The sequence below is a fragment of the Acomys russatus genome, chromosome 19, assembly GCF_903995435.1.
Source record: "Acomys russatus chromosome 19, mAcoRus1.1, whole genome shotgun sequence".
Taxonomy (NCBI): Eukaryota; Metazoa; Chordata; class Mammalia; order Rodentia; family Muridae; genus Acomys; species Acomys russatus.
The window spans coordinates 3,172,480-3,189,580 of record NC_067155.1 but is presented as its reverse complement, the minus strand read 5'-3'; the positions used below and the strand labels follow the sequence as shown (position 1 = coordinate 3,189,580).

General features: G+C 51.4%; 1 protein-coding gene across 1 annotated transcript in view; it reads left to right on the top strand.

Annotated features, from left to right (window-relative positions):
• Ankrd27 (ankyrin repeat domain 27) overlaps positions 1 to 17,101 on the top strand; it is a 50,652-nt gene that overhangs the window by 21,077 nt on the left and 12,474 nt on the right. The window contains 10 exon segments of the mRNA XM_051161805.1: positions 1,926 to 2,018; positions 4,167 to 4,294; positions 4,792 to 4,874; positions 5,595 to 5,710; positions 6,781 to 6,873; positions 9,332 to 9,529; positions 11,736 to 11,792; positions 11,910 to 12,029; positions 12,924 to 12,968; positions 15,511 to 15,633. Of these exon segments, the coding sequence (XP_051017762.1) occupies positions 1,926 to 2,018; positions 4,167 to 4,294; positions 4,792 to 4,874; positions 5,595 to 5,710; positions 6,781 to 6,873; positions 9,332 to 9,529; positions 11,736 to 11,792; positions 11,910 to 12,029; positions 12,924 to 12,968; positions 15,511 to 15,633 (1,056 nt within the window).

Sequence of the window (17,101 nt, the reverse complement as noted above, 5' to 3'; positions counted from 1 at the left end):
GAGCCCCTGCCTAGAATTCGCCAGTGAGGGGCTGGGGTGTGGCTCAGTGGTAGAGCCCCTGCCTAGAATCCCCCAGTGAGGGGCTAGAGTGTGGCTCAGTGGTAGAGCCCCTGCCTAGAATCCCCCAGTGAGGGGCTGGGGTGTGGCTCAGGGGTAGAGCCCCTGCCTAGAATCCCCCAGTGAGGGGCTGGGGTGTGGCTCAGTGGTAGAGCCCCTGCCTAGAATCCCCAAGTGAGGGGCTGGGGTGTGGCTCAGGGGTAGAGCCCCTACCTAGAATCTCCCAGTGAGGGGCTGGGGTGTGACTCAGTGGTAGAGCACCGGCCTAGAATCCCCCAGTGAGGGCCTGGGGTGTGGCTCAGTGGTAGAGCCCCTTCCTAGAATCCCCCAGTGAGGGCCTGGGGTGTGGCTCAGTGGTAGAGCCCCTTCCTAGAATCCCCCAGTGAGGGCCTGGGGTGTGGCTCAGTGGTAGAGCCCCTGCCTAGAATCCCCCAGTGAGGGGCTGGGGGTGTGGTTCAGCGGTAGAGCCCCTGCCTAGAATCCTCCAGGGAGGGCTATGAGTGAGACTCAGTATTGATAACTTTGATTCAAATTCTGTAGTGAAAGGCTGGAGTCATTGCTTCAAGACAGGGCTTTGGTTAGCATTGTAAAGCCCTGGCACGGCAACACAAAGCAAGCCTACAATTAAACAGAACACAGTATTGAAAAGTCTTGTCTCAAACACCGCGTGCATACACATAGTTTCAGCCAGCATGATAGTCAGGAAGTAATAATAATTAATAGCTAATAAGTAATACAGTATAAATTTCTAGATTTTCAGGGTTTTTAAAACATAACTTATTTAATTTAACTTTATGTGCATAGGTGTGAGCGTGTCAGATCTCCTGGAACTGGTGTTACAGAGAGTTCAGAGAGTTTTGAGATACCATGTGGGTGCTGGGAATTGAACCTGGGTCCTCTGGAAGAGCGGTCAGGGTTTCTCTTGTAGTCCTGGCTTTCATGGACTCACTTTCTGGACTATACTGGCCTCGAACACATAGCGATCTGTGTGCCTCTGCCTCCTGAGTGCTGGTATTAAAGGTGTGTGCCACCATGGCCAGCTGAGCAGCCAGTACTCTTAACCACTGAGCCATCATCTCTCCAGCCCCCTTAGATTTTATTATTATTCTCTGTGTGTGTGTGTGTGTGTGTGTGTGTGTGTGTGTGTGTGTGTGTGAGTGTAAGCTAGAAGAGGGTGTCAGATTCGCTGTAGCTGGATTTACAGGCAGTTGTGAGCCACCTGATATGGGTGCTGGGAACTGAACTTGGGTCCTCTGGAGGAGCAGCACACATTCTTGATCACTGACCCATCTCCCCAGCCCAAAACTTGTAGATGTCTTTATGTCTGGTTAAGCATCACCTTTGCTAGGAAGATGTGACCATACTAATTTGGGTGGGTCCTTGAAATGCAGTAAGTGACTGGGCGTGAGAATGAGAGGTCAGGAACTCCCCCGTGTCTTCCTAGATCTTCTCCCAGTGAGTTAAAACTGATATTTTCATGAGCATGCTCACAAAACAAGATCCCCCTGCTGCTGGGCACCTGGGCGTAGAGACCAGCGTGTCCAGGTGATGTTGTCCACAGCCCCGGTGAAAGCAGCAGAGTCGGGCCGCGGGTGGAGGCCGGGACAGTCTGGAGGACGATGGCATGGATGTGGCACATTCCAGGCGACTTTCTCCACCCTGCAGTCTTGCTGCCGGGGCCACAGCCCTCAGACTCATTGCCCAGAGTTTCCAGTCTCTGATCAGGAGGATCTGCGTGCGCGTCATCTCAGATCACAGATCAGGGTTGGAAGAGCCCCCGAAGGCCAGGCCTGGGATGGGTGGCAGGGTTTGCGCCTGGGCCCTCTACAGGGGCGAGGGTCCGTGACGTAGTCTGCAATTGCCCACAGGACGCCGAGGGATTTGGTGACAGGCTGTTTCTCAAGCAGAGGATGAACTTACTGTCCCAGATGACGTCAACGCCCATTGACTGCCTGTTTAAGGTAAGAGTTCAGGATGCCTTCGGAGCTGATGACGTGTGAGTATTGTCCCATCTTTCAGCGTCTGTAAGAGTCCTGGGAGGTTCGTTTCTGTTCTGTCTGGGAACATGGTTGGAAGACTGCCTGTCTTCCCCAACACCCGCTGCACAGTTACCACTGTACAACACACTGGGACTGCTGGGTCTCAGCATCTAAGTCTATCATTCAAGGCCAGCTCAGTGGGAGCCCCTCCTGGTCCTTGATAGAAGTGGTACCCCTACTGGACCCAGGCATTCTTGTGGTAGGCCCCAGCTGAGAGTGCAGCATCCGATGGCTCAGGGCTCCGGTCCTGAGTGCAGGATGCTCCCTTTTAGATGCTCGCTGGGTCCTAGGAAGCACATAAGACTATGGAAGCCATCACTATGGGCCAGTCTGAGGGTGAACCTTCTCTGAGAGTCTGCTGATGTTTTTAGGCTTCCAGGAGGCATAGTAGATCCCAGGAGGGGGCATGTCTGTGAGACGTAGAGGCCAGGCCCTTTGGGTTTGTGTGCTGGTGGGGCCACCTGCTAATTGCAGCTGTTTCCTTTCCCATAAGCCTATACTCCACTCCACTTGATTTCTATAGGGATAACACTGAGACTCTGTCTGTCTGCTTATCTGTTCCCCTCCCTCTCTCCCTTCTTCCTTTGTCAGTGCTGGAACTTTGCACACGTTAAACAGGCACTTTGCAGTTGAGCCATACCTCAGCCCCTCACTGGGGGATTCTAGGAAGGGGCTCTACCACTGAGCCACACCCCAGCCCCTCACTGGAGGATTCTAGGCAGGGGCTCTGCCACTGACCCACACCCCAGCCCCTCACTGGGGGATTCTAGGCAGGGGCTCTACCACTGAGCCACACCCCAGCCCCTCACTGGAGGATTCTAGGCAGGGGCTTTGCCACTGAGCCACACCCCAGCCCCTTACTGGGGGATTCTAGGCAGGGCTCTACCTCTGAGCCACACCCCAGCCCCTCACTGGGGATTCTAGGCAGGGGCTCTGCCACTGAGTCAGACCCCAGCCCCTCACTGGGGGATTCTAGGCAGGGGCTCTACCACTGAGCCACACCCCAGCCCCTCACTGGGGGGAATTCTAGGCAGGGATCCTATAGCTGAGCCATGTCCTCAGTCCATGATGTTTTTAGACAGTGCCTGTGTAACCCATGCGACACTTAAACTCAAGATCTTCTTGCCTCTGCCTGGTGAGTGCTAACATTAAAGGCTTGTGTGACCCTGCAGAACTGAGGCTTTTGCTAATGAAGTGTCAAAATCCACACTGATATCCTGAGATGGATTGCATGCCTCTTCTTAGTACTTTGGAAAGTTTGTCAGGTTGTTGGAAGAAAAAAAAAAAAAAAGGATGCGTGCCTCTGCATTTATAGAAATAGTAATTGAATGTGAAACCTGAAGCTGTCACCCAGGCTGGTTTCATCTCAGTCACCAACCCAGTGTCTCCATCTGCCCGGACAGTCCTGAAGCCAGTCCCACAGCACAGCCATTTCAGGCTTTAATCCCAGCACTTGGGAGGCAGAGGCCGGCGGATCTCTGAGTTTGAGTCCAGCCTAGTCTACAGAGCGAGTTCCAGGACAGCCAGGGCTACACAGAGAAACCCTGCCGTTAAAGACTGAAATAAACAATAACAACAACACAACACTTAAAGCTTAGTCTGGGCTACAAAATGAGACCTGTTTTAATAAACCACAACAAGCTAGGCTTGGTGGTTCAGGCTTTTCATCCCAGCCACTTGGGAGGCTGAGGCAGGAGGATTACAAATGCTAGGCCAGCTTGATAAACACAGTGAGTTCAAGTCCACCACAGACATCTTAGTGGCGTCCTGTCTCTAAGTAGAAGGCCAGATTGTAGCTCTATGATGGAGTGCGAGATGACGCCCGGGGCCACTCACAAGAACTTCTGAGCCAAACCAAACCAAACCGAACCGAACCGAACCGAACCAAACTGAACCGAACCAAACCGAACTGAACCGAGCCGAACCAAATTGAACCCAACCGAACCGAACCAAACCGAACTGAACCAAACCGAACCAAACTGAACCAGACCAAACCAAATCAAAAGTTCCGTTTCTTGGGAAGCAAATGATTCCTTAATATTGATAGTATTCGGGATTTCCCCTTTGTAGCACATTGCGTCTGGTAACCAAAAAGAAGTGGAAAGGCTGCTGAGCCAGGACGACCAGGACAAAGACGCCATACAAAAGATGTGCCACCCGCTCTGCTCCTGCGAGGGCTGTGAGAAGCTTGTCTCTGGGTAAGCGGGGCCTCGGAGGCGTGGAAAGCCAGGGTGAGGGCGCCAAGGGCTCCAGCAGCTCTTGCTACTGGCCAGCCATGAAACTGTGAACTCTTCCTGTGGTCCATCCCCTCCGGTGCCACCCCCGCCCCCCACCCCCTGACTGCCACCTCTGTCAGGAGTGCAGGGTGACACCGGCCTCTTTTGCACCCCCCTCCACTGAATCCCCAGGGCCTTGCACGCATTCTTGCTGGAACCTCACAAGGGATGTTTTAAGGTGGTGGCAGGTGGGTGCCAGCTCTTTCTAGTAACTTCTTCGGCTCCTCATTCTCCTCTGCAGGCTGTTCTGTAGTGTGTTCAAGGCCCCCGGGGGTTGGTGGAGAAGGACACTGAAGAGCCTAGGCCCACGGGATTGGGTGGCCTCCAGTTTGACTGTCTCGTGCAGCCCTGCAGGGAGGGGCTTTGCCATGCCTTACTCTGCTGTATTTGCCCATGCCTTTTCTTTTTTTCTGTTTCAGGAGGTTGAATGACCCATCAATTGTCACACCGTTCTCCAGAGACGACAGAGGTCAAACACCCCTCCATGTCGCTGCCCTCTGTGGTATGTAGCCTTGGGCTAGCCCCTCGCAGTTATTGAGGCAAAAGGATGGTACCCTAGGGGACAGTACAGGCCCAGATGATGGAGTGATGGCAGGGCCTGTGTTGTGGGTACATTCCACAGGACAGGAAAGAGTGCAAATGTCCCCTTGGACTTGCTGGCCACTGTGCCACCTCAGGCTAGAAGAGCACTCATGGCCTTTCCAGGCTTGGAGAAGTGAGGAGAGGCCAAAATGCCTGTTAATATGGATCTCACAGAATTGCGGTGTGCGGTTCACATATCTTAATGTTGAACCTGGGGTGATGCAGCAGATGTGTAATCTCAGCCACTCAGGACAGGTAGTTTATGAGTTCAAGGTCAGGGTGGTCTACACAGTGAGTTCAAGGCCAGTTTGGGCCTTGTAGTGAGACTCCCATCTCAAAACTAGGTGACTGGAATGCAAGTGTCGTTAGCCACCATGTGGGTGCTGGGAATTGAACCCGGGTCCTCTTAAAGAACAGCAACCGCGGGGCCACCTCTCCAGCCCCTGGTCCATTGCCGTCTGTCGTTGAGACTAGAGCTGGGTGTGATCCCTTCTAGGGCATCCCACAGGGATTCAAGTCTGAGGGGCCTGACTTGTGTCAGCTCCGGCTCCTGTACAGCCAGGACTGTGTCTCTCGGTGGGTTTCCAGCGCGGAAGCCCCTCTGTTTCCTCCACCAACGAGAGGCCCTTGTGCTCCGCAGGTCAGGCGACCCTCATTGACTTCCTCGTCTCCAAAGGTGCCATAGTGAACGCCACGGACTATCATGGGTCCACTCCTCTCCATCTGGCGTGTCAGAAAGGATTCCAGAGTGTGACGGTGAGCAGCAGGGTGCTGTGTGTGCATTGGCTCGGCGTGGTGGCTTCAAGGCTGCACCACGCCCCACGCCAGTGCCGGCTCCCGTGCCGTGCTGCCAGGCGCAAGGAACACAGATGCCAAGGCACCTCCCCAGACATGGGTTGGGACGGGAAACTTCCTGATCGTCTCTGGAGGGGAAGGGCAGGGTTCTTGACATTTTTCTTTAGGCATTGTTTTGATAGAAGCAATGGCATAACGTAATTTACGTGTGTATCACATAAGTACGCATAGAGGTGGGCCACAGTGCACATGCAGAGGTCAAGGGATAGCTTGCTGTCTGTTTTCTCCTCCCACCGTGTGGGACCCAGGGGTTGAACTCAGATTGCCAGGCTTGGTGCCAAGTGCTGCTACCTGCTTAGCTATCTTGCCAGGCTGCAGTGGCATCGTTTTAATGGAGATACAGGTTGAGGACCCCTCACCTTAATGCTTGGGTGCTTTGGATTTCGGATCCCTTTGTAATTTGGGATATGGGGCACATGTAAGTGTGGCTCTGCTTTGGCGCCTGCTGCACGCCTCTGTCACATGAGACCTGGTATGGAATTTTCTACTTGGCTTGTGTCAGAAGCTCAGTATTTTTCAGGTTTGGGGATTTGTGGTGCACCTATGGGTGAGAGACCCTGGCTTTCTCCCCTAGTATTGGGGGGGGAGGGGTTGGGAGTGGGGAGAAAATAGCATTTTGGATTTAGGGCTAGGAGTATACACACGTGGGTAATGATTAAGATAGGCATTCCCCGGGGTTGGAGAGACCGCTCAGCGGTTAAGAGCACTGACTGCTCTTCCAAAGGTCCTGAGTTCAATTCCCAGCAACCACATGGTGGCTCATAGCCATCTGTGATGTGATCTGATGCCCTCTTCTGGCCTGTAGGTGCACATGCAGGCAGAGCATTCTATATATAATAATAAATAAATAAATCTTAAAAAAAGAAAAAAGAAAAAAAGATAGGCATCCCCTGGGAAGACACGCTCGTGGGTGCTGCGATGCTCCGTGCTCCTGCGGAGGCTCAGCTGCTGTGTCCCCTCTCCTCTCCTAGCTGCTGTTGCTGCACTACAAGGCTAGCACTGAGGTGCAGGACAACAACGGCAACACCCCGCTGCACCTGGCCTGCACCTATGGGCACGAGGACGTAAGTGGCCCCCGGGCCCCCCAAGCCAAGCCCTGCTTTTCTTACCTTCTCACAGATTTGAAACAAGTCCAGTGTTTTGTGTTTTCTGTTGATGATCATTGAAAACGTCGGTGTGCAAATTTAAATTTTTTAAATTTACTGTTCATTCTCTCTCTCTGGGGTGTGTGTGTGTGTGTATGTGTGTGTGTGATGTGCATGTCGGAACGGGTGCCATGGCATTTGTGTGGAGGACAGAGGGTGACAACCGTGTGGAACCCGTCCTATCTTTGCACCTTGTTCTAGTTTGGTTTCTGTTGCTGTGATGAACACTGTGACCACTGCACGCAACGTGGGGAGAGAAGTGTTTATTTCACACTGCAGGTCACAGTCCAAGTCAGGAGAGGAACCCAGAGGCAGGAACTGAAGTAGAAACCACAAAGGAGTGCTGCTTACTGGCTTGCTCCCCTTGGCTTGGTCAGCCTGTTTTCTTACACAACTCAGGACCACTTGCTCAGGGTTGGCCCCACCCACAGTGGGCGGGGCTTTACCGCCTGCCCGGGGATGCCCCGCCCACAGGGGGCTGGGTTTTACCGCATCAGTCACTGATGAAGAAAATGCTGAAAGTGCAGGACATTGGTGGCTCAAGCCATTAATCCCATCACTCAGACCAGGCTGGCCTTGAACACACAATCATCCACCTGCCTCTGCCTCCCAAGTGCTGGGATTAAAGGCGTGCACCACCACACTCGTGTTGCTACAACCTTTTTCTCTGGTTTTCTAGTACAGGATAGTATTGACCTCCTTCCTCTTGTATGGTCTACCCAGTGAGTAGTGTAGTCAAAGGTATGAGTTCATCACAGATGTCCTTGTAGAAAATCCAAATCCTATCGAGTGTTATGTAGTTTCTAACAATTTATATAACTGTTCTTGTAATAAGAAAAGTAATTCTCAATTATTAGATGGAATTGCCCATCTGCATGTAACCTTCTTGGTAAATACTCGCCAAGCCCCTAGTTCCAGATTCATCTTGGATGGTTTTATAGTTCACTATACAATTTTATTTTCTTAAATGTTTTCCAATGTACATAATTTGTAGTAGTCCTGCTGTGTTTCCCAAGACTGAAAACTTCTTTTATTATTATTTTGAGACAGGTCATCCCTCTCCTTCACCCAGGCTGGCCTCAAAGTCCTGTAGTTTTTTAAATGCTGAGATTCTAGGCAGGGCTACTCCTTATTGGCTGACAATTAGTGATTCTGCCCCCACCCACCCTGTTTTGCTTGTTTTTGGAAATTGCCCCAAGTCTTCCTTGCATATTAGACAAGGAGACAAAGGCTCTACCACCGAGCCACACCCCAGCCCCTCACTGGGGGATTCTAGGCAGGGGCTCTACCACTGAGCCACACCCCAGCCCCTCACTGGGGGATTCTAGGCAGGGGCTCTATCACTGAGCCACACCCCAGCCCCTCACTTGGGGATTCTAGGCAGGGGCTCTACCACTGAGCCACACCCCAGCCCCTCACTGGGGGATTCTAGGCAGGGGCTCTACCACTGAGCCACACCCCAGCCCCTCACTGTGGGATTCTAGGCAGGGGCTCTACCACTGAGCCACACCCCAGCCCCTCACTGGGGGATTCTAGGCAGGGGCTCTACCAGTGAGCCACACCCCAGCCCCTCACTGGGGGATTCTAGGCAGGGGCTCTACCACTGAGCCACACCCCAGCCCCTCACTGGGGGATTCTAGGCAGGGGCTCTACCACTGAGCCACACCCCAGCCCCTCACTGGGGGATTCTAGGCAGGGGCTCTACCACTGAGCCACACCCCAGCCCCTCACTGGGGGATTCTAGGGACCACTGAGCCACACCGACTGGGGGATTCTAGGCAGGGGCTCTACCACTGAGCCACACCCCAGCCCCTCACTGGGGGATTCCAGGCAGGTGTCTACTACTGAGTCACACCTCCATCTCCTCACAGGTGGGAGGTTGGGGGGGCGGATTCTCAGAAAGCACTTGCTCTACTATTTTAGCCATACTCTCATCCAGTCATTGATGGCCTAGTGAACCAGTTGGGTTCTTTTTTTTTGTTTGTTTTGTTTTCTTTTGTTGTTTTGTTTTGTTTTGTTTTGTTTTTGGTTTTTTGAGACAAGGTTTCTCTTTGTAGCCTTGGCCATCCTGGACTCAACTTTGTAGAGACCAGGCTGGCCTTGAACTCACAGCGATCCACCTGCCTTTGCCTCCTGAGTGCTGGGATTAAAGGTGTGCGCCACCGCGACCAGCTGCCAATTGGGTACTTTGGGGGAAAAAAAATGAGGTTTCTTGTTCAGGGAATGTGGAACCCTGAATTGTAACTGGTGGCTTCCATATTTTGTCTTGGCGAGTGGAGCTTTGGTCAAACCAGGGTATGGCCCTCGGCTAAGGGGGGCACTAACATTGCCCTAACCTTTCCTGTTAGAGAACCATGGTCCTGCCATGTCTTTGCAGTGCGTGAAGGCTCTGGTCTACTATGATGTCCAGTCCTGCAGATTGGATATTGGCAATGAGAAAGGAGACACGGCTTTGCACGTTGCTGCACGCTGGGGTTACGAGAGCATCATAGAGACGCTGCTGCAGAACGGAGCCCCCACAGCGGCCCAGAACAGACTGAAAGAAACGCCACTCCAGTGTGCACTGAACTCGAAGGTAGCTCTTTCCACTCACAAGACTAATCTTCCTGGGGACACCTTAAGGGCCTTCCTTAGCACCCCAGGACAGACCTTGACCTCCCTCCATCTCTCTGCCGTACCTGGGACGCTGTAGTTAACCGGCTTTACTTTTTGATAGTCCTCAGTTTTGTTTTGTTTTTTTTTTTTTTAGCAGTTTTTCTCAGTGTTGTCAGTGTGAACTGCTTTCAGCAACATTGGCTCCGGCCTCTGAATGCTGGGCCTGCAGCAGCCAACAGACTGTGGGAAAATGGGCCAGTGCCTTTGGCTGTGAAGAGCACGGAAAGCCAACGGAAGAAAAAAACACTGCAGAGACGAGCGCTGTTTCTCTCTTCATCTCTGCTTCTAGAAACTTTTCTAGTTCAGCCCCAAATTGAATGAATGAATTAGACATGTGTGAGACTGAGTCTCAGTAGTTAGCCCAGGCTGGCTTTGAACTCACAGTAGTTCTCCTGCTTCAGTCTGCCGAATGCAGGGATTATAGGTCTGGTACCACCGTACTGCTAGACTTGTCTTTTTAGGAATAGGAGGAAGTGCAAGGTGTGGTGGCGCACGCCTTTAATCCCAGCACTCGGGGGGCAGAGGCAGGCGGATCTCTGTGAGTTCGAGGCCAGCCTGGTCTACAGAGTGAGTCCAGGACAGCCAGGGCTACACAGAGAGACCCTGTTTTGAAAAATAAAAACGAAAACAAAAGACAAACAAAAAAGAATAGGAGGAAGTTCTGAATTTTCCATCTGTCCATGGGTATGGAAGTTTGTAGGACATAAGGCTTGCTTTCTCTCTTTAAGAAAAAGAGAAAAGATTTATTATTTTTAATTCTTATTTATTTTCAAATGGAAGAAACCTATTTTAAAAATTAACTTATTTTTAAAATTTATGGGTATCTCTGTGTATTATAATCTTGGGGGCCAAATAAATGCATCAGATCCCCTGGGACGACTTACAGGCAGTTTTGAGCTCCCAATATGCCTGCTAGAAATGGAACTCAGGTCCTGTGGAAGAGCAGTAAGGGGTTCTTAACCACTGAGCCACCTCTCTAGTCCTTACTTATTTTATTTTAAATCATGCGTGTGCGTGTTTGTCTGTGTGACTGTGTACACATGTGAGTACAGTACCCTTGGAGTCCAGAAGAGGGAGGTAGATCTCCTCGGGGCTGGCGTTCTGGGTGGTTGTGAACTGCCCAACGTGGGTGCTGGGAACTGAACTGTGTTCTTAACCACCGAGCCACCTCTCCAGCCCCTGACAATTCTTGGCTGTTGTTAAACTTCCACTGGAGCTGTAAAAGTAAATGCAGCAATAGCAACAGAGGAGCAGACTTTAGCGTCCACCGTAGTGGTCCTCTTAGGTTCCTCAGCCACTGTTAAAGTTATCTGTGCAAGGTGGTCAGTGCTAGAACAGTATAGGTCTCAAAATACCTAGTCAGAAGATAATTTTTTTTTTTTTTATTAGAAGTGGATAAATGGTTCCTGGAGACAATTGGCCAACTATGCTTTTCTCAGTCCAGCATCACCAGTATGAAACAAACTGATGTCTGGTTTTTTAAAAAAAAAAGCCATTTTAAAAATGTAGGGGAGGGGTCTGGAGAGATGGCTCAGAGGTTAAAAGCACTGACTGCTCTTCCAAAGGTCATGAGTTCAATTCCCAGCAACCACATGGTGTCTCATAACCATCTCTTCTGGCCTGCAGGCAGAATGCTGTATACATAATAAATAAATAAATCTTTTTAAAAAAATGTAGGGGAGGCCGGGCAGTGGCGGTGCACTCCTTTAATCCTAGCACTTGGGAGGCAGAGGCAGGCGGATCGCTGTGAGTTCGAGGCCAGCCTGGTCTACAAAAGTGAGTCCAGGACAATCAAAGCTACACAGAAAAATGTCGGGGAAATTCCAAACAATTATTTTTAAATTTTAGCTTAAAAAAAAAAATTACATTTAAAATTTGAATCTGTGTGTGTGCATGTGCGGGGTCAGAAGTTCTCTTGTTCTAACGTGTAGGTCCAGGAGACCGAACTCGGGAAGCCGGGCTTGGCAGCAAGTGCTTTTCAGTCTCTCCAGACCCCAAAGTTAGCGTTTTTGATGGACCTCAGACCATCTCCTCCGACCTCCCCTGGGGACAGGCTGGCAGAGGATGCCGATGGCTTGTTGCAGCCCATCTCACTGGATGCCTTTCCTGTCCTCATTGTCCCCTAGATTCTGTCTATCATGGAAGCTCACCGCCTGTCCTCTGGAAAGCCAAGGCCATCTGAGGTAAGTCTCCAATTCTGTAAGTGTGCATGGCCACGCCCACTGTGCCACTGGCGCTTGGCCTGACTTGTCTGTGTCCATGCCCTCATCCCTTTGGTGGCCCGCTCCGCCTTTCCCCAGGTCCCTGCACGGTCCCCCACTCGCTCTGTGGATTCCATCAGCCAGGACTCCTCCACCTCCAGCTTTTCTTCCATATCGGCAAGCTTCAGGCAAGAAGAGGTCAGAAAGGACTACAGGGAGGTGAGCCATCTACGTGGGCGGGGCCTCCTTGGTAGGCGGGGCTTTCTTGTTGGGCGGGGTCTGTGGGCTGACCAGAGCTGCCTGCAGCCTGCTTAGCAGCTGGTTTGTCCTACTCCAAGGTCAGTGCCTTTGAGATGGCGCCCAATCATGTGTCCAGTTGTCTTCAACCTTTTCTGCCCCTTCTAGGTCTTTTCTCCATAGCAGTTTTTGGAATGTGTGAATATTAGAGAAACAGAGGAGTGGGGACGGGGGCACAGAGACAGGCACAGAAAGAGGCAGAGACACAGATATGAGGCAGAGCGAGAAGTAAACAAAGAAATTATATTCTAAGGAAAATGCATTTATATAAAGCCAAGAGTTCTAGTTTCAGACCCTCAAAGTACACCTTCTGGTTGCCAGGCATGGTGGCACACGCCTTTAATCCCAGCACTCGGGAGGCAGAGGCAGGCTGATCTTTGTGAGTTTGAGGCCAGCCTGGTCTACAAAGTGAGTCCAGGACGGCCAGGGCTACACAGAGACCCTATCTCAACAAACAAGCAAACACACACACAAAACAAAAACAAAAGTAGTGAAAGTTTATGCCAGCGGCCGAGTCCTCGTCCTAGGTTCCTTGCCTAGCGCCCCCAAAGAAAAGAAGGAAGCCTTCTTGTTTTGAGGTCACTGTCATCTCACCGCCTATGTCATGAGCAGTTATAGTTTATGTTAAGTGCGAGTAGGTTCTGTGCAGCTTTTTCAGAATGTTCTAACTATGAGCAGTTTTTGGGGGAGCACATTGCAAGGGTGCCGAGTGAGGCGCTGGACAGAAGGGTGCCTGGTCTTCAGACCGCCATGTGGTTTCTGTTGTTGCTCTGTTACTAAAGCCGCTGCCCTGACTTGCTTTTTCTTTCCATTAAGGTAGAAAAGCTTCTCAGAGCAGTCGCGGACGGGGATCTAGAAATGGTGAGTCTCATCACTGTGACAAGATGCCTGATGCTCGTAACGGAAGAGCAGGAGGGTTTGTCTCATGGTTTCTGAGTTCAGTCCGCCACTGTGGAGACAACGTGGTGGTGGGAGTCGCCCTTCTCCATCCGGTGGACCCGGAAGCAAAGGAGAAGCAGAGAGACAGCCAGGAGTGGGCGCAGCCTGCAGGGGCCAAGGCTGCTACAGGCTCCACAGCCTTCAGGGTGCAATATGACTGGCAGCCCAGTGAATCAGCTTCCAAAACAGGAGTCTCAGGTGGGGTGGGGGGTGGGGGGACATTTTGAGATTAAAATCCCAAGAAAGTATTTTCAAAACTTTTAGTTTGAAGTGGCTGCCCTCAACGTTTCTTGCCTCCATTTGAGGCTCTCTGTCAGTTCCCCCTGGAAAGTGGTACCTTTTGTACGTACTTTGTCACGGGGATGCTAGGCGTCCCCGGGGAGGGGGCGCATAGCAAGCGTGGCCCCTGCCTTCTAGACATTGCCCTCCTGGGGTCGAAGTGATCCGCGTTAATGCTGGACGTGGTGGCACACGCCTTTAATCCTAGCATTTGGGAGGCAGAAGCAGGAGGATCGATGTGAGTTCGAGGCTAGCCTGGTCTACAAAGTGAGTCCAGGATAGCCAAGGCTACACAGGGAAACCCTGTCCCGAAAAGCCAAAAAAAACAAAAAAAAACAAAAAAACAAACAAAAAAACAACCAAGAAGTAATGTGCGCTAGAACCCAGACCAAAGTGAGGAGTGAGGAAGTTAGACAGAGCCAGTGTTACATGAGTCTTAATGGCAGTATGTGGACATTGAACTCCTGGGGTGGCGGCCTTGAGGCTCTGGGACGTCTCAGCAGCAGCAGCCAGTAGTAATAGTCCTCCAGGGGTCCCCACAGGCAGTTTCCACAGGCAATTGGCTTCCTGAAAGCAGTTTACTCTTGCTTAGCAGACCCAGAGTTCTGAATGAGTCATCTCCTAACAGCCTGTTAACAGTTTTTAAGAATGCTTTTTGAAGGCCTGCAGTGATGCTGGGGTGGTGGCTCACGCCTTTAGTCCCAGCACTCAGGAGGCAGACAGAGGCAGCCGGATCTCTGAGTTCGATGCCAGCTTGGTCTACAAGAGTGAGCTCAGGACAGCCAGGTCTACACAGAGAGACCCTGTCTCAAGAACAAGATGCTAGAGAGAGCCTTTGGGGCTAAAGAGATGGCTCTGTGTGGTTAAGGCCATCTGCTGCTCTTGTGGAGGACCTGGGTTTTGTTCCCAGCACCCATGTTAGGTGCCTTTCAACTGCCACCTATTCCAATCCCAGGAGACTCTAACACCTTCTGGCCTCTCTGGGCGTCAGGCACACATGTGGTACATAAAAGCTCACGCAGGCGCACGCACACATACACATAAAAGTAAAATAATGAGCCGGGCATGGTGGCGCACGCCTTTAATCCCAGCGCTCAGGAGGCAGAGGCAGGTGGGTCGCTGTGAGTTCGAGGCCAGCCTGGTCTACAAAGGGAGTCTAGGACAGCCAAGGCTACACAGAGAAACCATGTTTCAAAAAGCCAAAAAAAAAAAAAAAAAAAAAAAAAAAGTAAAATAATGGATAAATCTTTCAAAAGAGAGAGCTTTTCACTTATGACTGAGTGGGCCGTGTTTGCTCCTTGTGTTGTCATTGTGAGAGGACAACATAAGAGAACAGGATTGTTTCAGCTTACGGACTCAGGGCGCTGACCGGAACTGTTCGGTTCCATGCATTTGGGCAGCATATCACAGTGGCAGAGGGATTTCTTCACCTTGTGCCAAGCAAAAAAGCCTTGAGAGAGGGCCTGGGATATGGCTTAGTGAGTAGAGGGGCTTGCTGCAGAAGCCTGAAGACCTGAGTTCAATCCCCGGAACCCACCATAGAGTTGTCTTGTGCTCTGGTATCTACACTTGTGCTGTGGCATGTGTATGCCCCACCCCCACCCCCCAGTTACTCGAGCACGTGTGTACACACACACACACATACACACACGCACACGCAATAATAACATTTTCCAAAAGGCAGAGCGAGAGGGAGCGAAGTGTTGGAGATCACAGAACCCCTTGGCAAAGGCCCACCCCTAGGTGCCCCACCTCCTGTAGTTTCCAGCAGCATTATTAGCTGGGGTGTAGACATCCAACCTGGAGCCTGCGTGGGACAGTTCATATTCAAGCCATCACAGAGTGGGTAAACAGGAATCGCTGGGTCCCATTCTTAACAGCCTCCGTGACAGAAGAAACCTGTACAGAGTTGGCCATATATAAGCCTTTTCCAGACGCTGCTGTCATCGCCCAAAATGGCATGCGGCTCTCTGGAGGACACAGGCGCTGGACACAGGACACAGGAGCAAATGCTTTATGTCAGTGACTGCAGTGGCCCACGGAGCTGATTTGAGAAGGTTGTGTGTGTGTGTTCGCGTGTGCGCACGCATGCATGCACTTGCATACTCACATGATCACATGAGCTGCGGGCGAAGGCATCACAATACCGGAGTTCCCATTTCTCCTTGCTGTCCCCCCCAACCAGGTGCGTTACCTTCTGGAGTGGACGGAGGAGGACCTGGATGATATGGACGAGGCCATCAGCGCGGTGGATCTTGAGTTCTGTCACCCCTTGTGCCAGTGCCCCAAGTGTGCTCCAGCTCAGAAGGTGTGGCTTTGCCTGCGTCTTAGGGGGCAGGGCGGGGTGGGAGGCAGCTTTTCCTGAGTAGGAGGTTCTTTGCTTTAATTCCTGCCTGACTGTGCACAGGTGTCCCCCAAGGGTGGGGGCAGGAGCGGGGGTGGGGGCGGGGCTGATAAGTCCTGAGAGGGTGGAGAGCAGCATCCTTTCTTTGGTCATTTTCAACCCACCTGTTACTGATTGATTGACTGATTGATTGATTGATTTTTGAGACAGAATCTCCCTATGTAGCCCTGACTGGAAGGCACTATGTACACGAGGCTGGCCTGCAGCTCACAGAGATAAGCCTGCCCCAGACCCATGAGTGTTAGGGTTAAGAGCATGCACCACAATGCTGGGCTGTGTTTTTATTTTATGCATGTGGTGGTTTTGCATGCACGTGTATCAATGCACGGCATGTGTGCAGTACCCATGGAGCCCAGAAGAGGGCATCAGGTGCCCTAGAACGGCAGTTACAGGTAGGTGTGAGCTGCCATGTGGATGCCGGGAACTGAACTCGGTTCCTCTGGAAGAGCAGCCAGGGCTCTTAACTGCTGTGACGTCTCTCCAGCCCTCTTCGGTTATTTGTTTTTCAAAATAGGGTTTCTCTGTGTAGCCCTGGCTGTCCTGGATTCACTTAATAGGCCAGGTTGGCCTCGAACTCACAGCGATCCACCTGCCTCTGCGTCCCGAGTGCTGGGATTGGAGGCGTGTGCCACTGCACCTGGCTAGGTCCAGCCCTCTTTTTGTCATCATCATTATTTTTAATGTTTGAGCTGCTCTTCGCATATAGTGAGATCCAACCTTTAGCCCACACAGTGCCACACTGTTCTCACGGAGATGCTCTGCGGAGCCATTCTGTTTGCCTTTTGACTGATCAGTCTCCTCTCGGTGCAATTTAAAAATCACCAGGGAGGGTGCTGGAGAGGTGGCTCAGAGGTTAAGGGCACTGGCTCTTCTTCCAAAGGTCTAGAGTTCAATTCCCAGCAACCACAAGGTGGCTCACAACCATCTATAATGAGATCTGCTGCCCTCTTCTGGCCTGCAAGTGTACATGCAGGCAGAATACTGTATAATAAATAAATAAATAAATCTTTAAAAATAAAAATAAATAAATAATTAATTAAAAAAACCAAAACCCACTGGGCATGGTGACACACACCTGTAATCCCAGCACTGGGCGAAGCAAAGGCAGGAGGATCTCCATGAGTTCGAGGCCAGCCTGGTCTACAAAGCGAGACCAGAACAGCCAAGGCTACACAGAGAAAACCTGTCTCGAAAACCAAAGCAACTAGAAGATGCAGTGGTTTGACGAGGAATGGCGTCCAGAGGCTTATGTACCTGAATGCTTAGTTATAAGGACGTGTCACTCTTTAAGAGGGATTAGGAGGTGTGGCCTTGTTGGAAGAAGTGGGTCACTGGAGATAGGCTTTGGGGTTTCAAAAGTCCAAGCTAAGCA